Here is a 7,817-nt window from a genome sequence, read left to right as displayed (position 1 = left end):
TGCATGCTTGGATAGCGGTCTATGTACTTTGTCGTAATGCCCAATTAAATCTCACAATACTCATTATATCATGTATGTGCATGGTCATGCCCTCTCTATTTGTCAATTGCCCGACTGTAATTTGTTCACCCAACATGCTATTTATCTTATGAGAGAGACACCTCTAGTGAACTGTGGACCCCGGTCCTATTCTTTTACATTGAATATAATCTACTGCAATACTTGTTCTACTATTTTCTGCAAACAATCATCATCCACACTATACATCTAATCCTTTGTTACAGCAAGCCGGTGAGATTGACAACCTCACTGTTTCGTTGGGGAAAAGTACTTTGGTTCTGTTGTGCAGGTTCCACGTTGGCGCCGGAATCCCTGGTGTTGCGCCGCACTACATCCCGCCGCCATCAACCTTCGACGTGCTTCTTGGCTCCCTACTGGTTCGATAAACCTTGGTTTCTTACTAAGGGAAAACTTGCCGCCGTACGCATCACACCTTCCTCTTGGGGTTCCCAACGGACGCGTGCTCGTACGCGTATCGTGGCGTACGGGCCCTGCCATGTTAACATCGAACGAGAAATCTAGCCGACGCCTCGCGGAGTGATTGGGTTCCACCATGTTGACGCCGGGAACGGATGTGTGTCCACTTTCATGGCAAACCGCCCAAAGAGCAGATCGGCCTTGTTCTATCGCCGTTTGGATTTGCCGACGAAACCCCTTGCGAGTCATTGGTGGTATGGGTGAACGAGTGATGCCATTTGCAGTACGGCCTCCCGTTCATTTCTTGCGCCGTGGGGATTTTATGGCCTTCGGGTAACTTCAGCTGTTTTTCCTTAAGCAATAGATCAAAAATCTGCTCAGCTTTGCTCACATCGAAGTCAAACCCTTTTGCAGGCCCTTGTGGTTTCACCCATTTGCAGGACACGAGATTTTCCCCCCGAGCCCATTCAGCCACGGCCACTTCCAGGTCTTCTGCAGAATCTTCAACTTCTTTTGTCTCGACCAGGCCTACCGGACGCTTGAACTTGTCCTGGTACAATTCAGGGTGCCGCTGCTCATACGATGTGAGTTTCTGTACCATGTGCGACAGTGAACTGTACTCTGCTTGGAAAGCCAGATCCTTGATCGGCGTTACGAGGCCCAATGCTGCCAGTTCGACCGCTTCTTTCTCAGTTAAACGAACCGAATAACATCGGTTCCTGATAGTCCTGAAACGTTGAATGTATTCAGACACCGTTTCTCCCCGCTTCTGCCGCACCTGCGTTAGATCGGCAATGCCAGCCTCGGTAGCTTCTGAATGATATTGCACATGAAATTGCTCCTTGATGTCTACGGGTGCTTCTATTCTTGTAGACAGTGTTGGGCCTCCAAGAGCAGAGGTTTGTAGAACAGCAGCAAGTTTCCCTTAAGTGGATCACCCAAGGTTTATCGAACTGAGGGAGGAAGAGGTCAAAGATATCCCTCTCATGCAACCCTGCAACCACAAAGAAAGAAGTCTCTTGTGTCCCCAACACACCTAATAGGTGCACTAGTTCGGCGAAGAGATAGTAAAATACAAGTGGTATGAATGAATATGAGCAGTAGTAACGGCGCCAGAAAAGTGCTTGCTGGCGTGCAGTTGATGGTAGTAATATTGCAGGAAGTAAAGATGCAACAAAACAGTAAACAAGCGATGATTGCAGTATTTAGGAACAAGGCCTAGGGATCATACTTTCACTAGTGGACACTCTCAACTTTGATCACATAACAGAATAAATAAATAGATGCTAGACTCTACACTCTCTTGTTGGATGATGAACACCACTAACCGTGTAGGATTACACGAACCCTCAATGCCGGAGTTAACAAGCTCCACAATATTCGATGTTCATATTTAAATAACCTTAGAGTGCATGACAGATCAACATAACCAAACCAAGTACTAACATAGCATGCACACTGTCACCTTCACGCTACGAAAGGAGGCATAGATCACATCAATACCATCATAGCAATAGTTAACTTCATAATCTACAAGAGATCACAATCATAGCCTACGCCAAGTACTACACGATGCACATACTGTCACCATTACACCGTGCAGGAGGAATAAACTACTTTAATAACATCACTAGAGTAGCACACAGATAAATTGTGATACAAAACACATTGCAATCATAAAGGGATATAAATAAGCACTTCACTATGCCATTCATAACAGTGGAATAAGTATTCTGTGAAATATAGCCTAAGAGACCCACACGGTGCACACACTGTCACCTTTACACACGTGGGACAAGGAGTCTCCGGAGATCACATAAGTAAAACCCACTTGACTAGCATAATGACATCTAGATTACAAGCATCATCATATGAATCTCAATCATGTAAGGCAGCTCATGAGATTATTGTATTGAAGTACATAGGAGAGAGATTAACCACATAACTACCGGTACAGCCCCGAGCCTCGATGGAGAACTACTCCCTCCTCATGGGAGACAGCAGCGTTGATGAAGATGGCGGTGGTGTCGATGGAGGAGCCTTCCGGGGGCACTTCCCCGTCCCGGCGGCGTGCCGGAACAGAGACTCCTGTCCCCCGGATCTTGGCTTCGCGATGGCGGCGGCTCGGAAGGTTTTCTCTGGTTTCGTCGAACGCAATAGGGTTTTCGCGACGGAGACCTTAAGTAGGCGGAAGGGCAGCCTCGGAGGGGTCCCGGTGGGACCACACACTAGGCCGGCGCGGCCAGGGCTTGGGCCGCGCCGCCCCACCGTGTCCCCACCTCGTGGCCCCACTTCGTTTCCCCTTCGGACTTCCGGAAGCTTCGTGGAAAAATAGGACCCCGGGCGTTGATTTCGTCCAATTCCGAGAATATTTCCTTACTAGGATTTCTGAAACCAAAAACAGCAGAAACCTTCGGCATCTCGTCAATAGGTTAGTTCCGGAAAACGCATAAATATGACATAAAGTATGCATAAAACATGTAGATATCATCAATAATGTGGCATGGAACATAAGAAATTATCGATACGTCGGAGACGTATCACTCCTCCAGTTGCTTCCATGTCCGGACTGAGTTTGGTGGCAACGAGGTGTACCATCCAAAGGCTGATCCCGTGAGAGATTGTGCGAAAAACCTCACACGTAACGGGTCTGACGCTGAAATCATGCCCAGCTGTGCCAAATATCGGCTCACGTGCTCAATTGAGCTAGACCCTTCTGCTCCATTGAATTTTGAGAATTCAGGGAGCCGATATTTGGGTGGCAGCGGGATCAAGTCATACTCGTCGGGGTACGGCTTGGAATAGCCGATTGTTTTCCTCTTCGGCAAGATGTCGAACTGGTCTCTCAAGATGGTGCTGATTTGTTCCATGGTATTAGCTGTAGGGACCGAGCTATCATGACTCGTTCCGGTGGCATATTTAGCTAGCCATGCCTGTTTGTCAGCGTCTGCTCCAGAAATCCCTGCTGGTGCAATGTAGTTCGTGCGTGCCAAGGCATTGCAGTCCGGCACGTATGTGCACACATATCCATGTGGGATCTCTTTAGGCGGCTCATATAGGAACTGGCAATCGCTAGGATCGCCTCCCACCTTGTAGACGACGTACGCCGGCGAACCCGGTAGCTCTGGCGCTGCAAGCGCGAATGGCAGCGGCGGTCTAATCTGGAGCGGTATTTGTCCCTGGTGAGTCCCTAGGGTAGGTCCTGACGGAGAGTACTGATGCTTCATGATTTCCTGCACCACACGAACCGCAACGCGCTCGAAGGCGTTCACCAAGCTCTCAGAATGGCGGTGTAGAGAATGAGCCACCATGTAATTAATTTCCTGGCGCAGAGCTCTTGCGTTCCTCTGAAGAGGTAGACAGGTCTACTTCATCAAGAGCGCCTTCGGGGGAGAACCCTTTCCACCTGATGCCATGTGAACGGGTCTTCATGAAGGAGCCGATGAGATCGGCTTCCAAGATGGCTTTCATCTCATCATATTTCTTCTTGTGCTCCTCAGGCAGATCGGCGTACGTGACTGGTTCGCCCACCACCTCATCGGCGGCTTTTTACATGGTTGCTGCAGATGTCGATGTAGTTGTTGTTGTAGAGTGTCCCACCGGGCGTGCCAGAATGTGTTGCCTACCAAAACCCACCGGCGAGCAGCGACGGGCAACACGGAGAGCCGGGAGGCTCCCAGGACTGCTGGTGGATCCTGGTCCCTCGGGCAACGGCCCGCAATGCTCCGGCACACGTCCTGGTGTTTGCGAGGGCGTGCCACCTGACCTATACCTGGTCAGGAAGGTGACGGATTGCTTCGATTAGTTTCCTGCATGGCAAACACGTAAACATTAAATACGAGCCCCGATCGGCTCTTAGGTTGCCCTGTGGATCGGCTCAAAGAGCCGGTTGCCCCATGGTTTATGTTGGATTTACAATGACATGGGGATCATGCTTAATCAATATCAAGCTAAACCAATCTACGATAGTCTAGGGTTCTCACCGCATAACCGGAACATCCTACGCGTAGTTGAGCCTAGCAGATGCGTAAGGTGATGGAAAACTAGCCCTAAAGAGGCCTAAAAACCAACATGAAGTTGATCCCCGGAACAATCCCTCTAGGGTTTAGCAAACCATACCTTACGCGCTACCGGATCGTTCAACCCGTTTGTAAGGCCTAACCATGCGGATATCAAACCAATCCTTGAAGAACAAGGAACAACTATAACGGATCAGATCTACTAAATAAAGAACAAGCAAGATGCTGCCCTTACACCTAAGATAGGTGTAAGGGCAGCTAGATATCAAGGGGCAGCGCGGCTAAGCAAGTATATCGTGAAAGCACTAACGTCAGCCCCAAAACACCTAAGATAAGGGTGTTGCTCGCCATCAAAAAGGCTTCAGCACGAGCAACACCAACAACGAATAAACTAATACTGCCTAGATCGCAAGACGCGATCTAGGCAGCATGTTGCTTACCCGGGAGAAACCCTCGAAACAAGGGGTGGCGATGCGCCTAGATTGATTTGTTGTAAACGTGATCGTCCTCTTTCTCAATAACCCTAGATACATATTTATAGTCCGTATACTTTCTAACTTGGGAATAAACCCAACTGTGTACGAGCTAAACTCTATCTCTTAATTCTAACCGACACGTATCCTGCTATAATTTACAGATACACGGGCAATCTAGCCCAAACTTCTTATACAAGGCCGGTTCAGGAATATTTTCCGTGCATATTCTTTAAGCCCATTTAATCACGGCCCATCTCCAGACTTGGTTAAAATCTGGTGATAACAGCTAGAGCTTGTCATGAGAATGAACACAAGCTCTAAAACATCTCATTGATAAGAACCAACAACAACCAAGAAACATGATGCAATGCATGCAAGGTTTGAGCTCTCTCTGATGATGCGACCAACTATCCTACCGAGCAGAAATCTTGACCTTGCGCATTTCACTCGAGTCTCTTAAACAATGTACATGTCACCATCTTCGTCCAACATACACGCTACAGTCTTCATCCGTCTTCTACACCGTCTTCATCCCTCTACGACACCGTCTTCATTCGTCTTCTTCATTGCACTCGATCTTCTTCATCTTACAACCTTGAGACCAACATATGGCTCAAACATTGCCTATGGACACGACCTAAGACACAACCTCAATACAACCATTAGTCCATAAGAATTGTCATACCAAAACCACACATGGGGGCTCCATACCCTTTCAGATAGGCTTTTATTCTTTAAAGCAAACCAAGAGACTACGGTAGAGTTAGATGAGACTCTCGAGATATAAAAACTTTCATATAAACGGTGTGCCTCTGGTTTGCACGGCCGCTATCGAGCCTAGGGCAGTTGTCGGAGCTTGTGTCATGGCACGGGGGACACCGGTGGTTCTCAACAGCTGGTGGATGTTGTGATGGCAGGTGCAAAGACTTAGACTTTCCTTAGGGTGGGTGATGAAGCTTACGCAAAAGCATTGCACGGCCCCCCCTGTGCCGACAACGGCGATGCTCACGAGCGCCGTTTCCCTTCCTAGAGGCGTTGTCGTGAAGTTTTCCCTTCGAACTTTGGAGGCTCGTCTGCTCACTATAGCATTAGCCAGTTCCCTAGGTGTTGGTGGTCCTCTAGTAGGCTTAGTGTGCTACTTTAGTTTGGTGTAGCTCCAGGGAGTGGCGTCTCGTTGGTTGCAGGTTTAGGATGATCTGCCTTTGTTTAGCTAAAGTCTCGAACTTCCTTGTAGATATTGTAGTTTGGAGTCTTGCTCCGCTCTTTTTTAGGCTTCAGTTTTGCACTATATGTGCTTGTATCATCTCTAGCTGATACCGCATTTTCTTATTTTTATTTATTTCTCTTGTTGTTTTCGTTGTACTTGATCGTTGATGACTTTGTTAATTTAAAGTCGTGCTTTCATCTTTAAAAAGTACACACTTCTTACTCTTTGATGCAACTGCACTAGTTCCACTTTGAACGGGCCATCACCGCACCCAGGCGGAGGCAAGTTATTCGGTCAAGTCAACCACAGTCCACAGACATAGAGCGTCTCTCTTCCTCATCGCCGGCGGGCGCAGGCACACCTTCCACCTCCATCCCCTCGAGACCGATCCGTGCCATGGACACGGACTGGCGGCCCATGCAGGGGTCCAACCCCCCCGCCGGCGTCGACCCGGACTGGCGTGCCCAGCTCCAGCCGGAGACGCGCAACAGGATCGTCAGAAGGATGTATGGGCTCTTAACAGATTTGATTTGCTTTGCTTCCATGCCCCTCTGATCATGCTAATTCGATCGACCCTCCGCCTCCTCCGGTTTCCCACATACAGTAGAAATAAACGAGGAATTTACTGCATGTTTTCGGGCCAATTTTGTCGCTCGATCGATCTGATATAGCTTCGATCTAACCCATATCTGATATAGCTTCGTTGTCGATCTAGCACACAAGCTCCTAGTTCCTCCGTCTCCAGTCCAGCCTATTACTGATAAACTTAGACCCAAGTTCCACCAGACATCTCAGGTCCCGCATACTTTACTGCACACAATGTGTTAAAAAATACTTTACTGCACACAAATCGTTAGAAGCAATGCATTCCCAATCTTTACGAAGGTCGGATTAGCGAGTGAAACCCAATTTGCCGAAGTATATCTCCTGTCTCATTACATCTGAGATAATTTTAACACAAAATCTTTATGTCTCTTTGGAGACCAGACAAAATCCTCCTCATCAATTCTCGAAAAAAAAAATCCTCCTCATCAACCGACTCCAAATCTGTCCAAGGAAGTAAGTGGTCCCTCGCAAACGGTCTTAATTCTACTTGAGCAAAGTCTTGGCCAAAAGTTCATATATGTTGATGGTGTGTCATGGAACACAACAACAACGGCCTGAAAAAACCATCTAATTTGTCCGTCCATAGCAACGCACGTGCATTTAGCTAGCGTATTTACATTTTGCGTTATACATGCAGATTGGAAACTCATCCGCCAGTATCAAAGCCAACGGGATTGAACGAACTTCAAAGAAACGCCGTGCGGTTCGAAGAGGAGATCTATACCGCAGCGACCAACCAGGTAATCCGGAGCACATCTGTTACGCCGGGACTTGAATTGGGGCCATGAGTGTGCCAACACCCATACCCAAACCATTTGGAGCACATCCCAGTTGTTTTAGCATTTTTCACACTTAGTTTCTATTCGAGGCATGTGTTTTGCAGCTTTGATGACCTTTTTTGTATGATTATGATTCAAATGTTAAAAGCTGAAGCACCTTCTCAATTGTGCTAAACTGCTAATCACACCAGAACTGTTGGTTGCAAGCCAGTAGTACTCTATTAGTAATTGGGAGTGCCTGGGTCTCAGTCGA

The 7,817-nt window shown here is 47.8% G+C and overlaps 1 protein-coding gene across 1 annotated transcript; it reads left to right on the top strand.

The window, feature by feature from the left end:
• Positions 1-6,443: 6,443 nt before the first annotated feature.
• Positions 6,444-7,723, top strand: LOC124687673 (mediator of RNA polymerase II transcription subunit 15a-like). The gene is made up of 2 exons (XM_047221433.1): positions 6,444-6,685; positions 7,423-7,723. Exons 1-2 carry the CDS (start codon positions 6,576-6,578, stop codon positions 7,571-7,573), a joined length of 261 nt encoding a protein of 86 aa, XP_047077389.1. The 5' UTR covers positions 6,444-6,575; the 3' UTR covers positions 7,574-7,723.
• Positions 7,724-7,817: the final 94 nt, after the last annotated feature.

This window comes from Lolium rigidum, chromosome 2 (genome assembly GCF_022539505.1).
Source record: "Lolium rigidum isolate FL_2022 chromosome 2, APGP_CSIRO_Lrig_0.1, whole genome shotgun sequence".
NCBI classification, from domain to species: domain Eukaryota; kingdom Viridiplantae; phylum Streptophyta; class Magnoliopsida; order Poales; family Poaceae; genus Lolium; species Lolium rigidum.
This window is presented reverse-complemented; position numbering and strand designations above follow the sequence as displayed.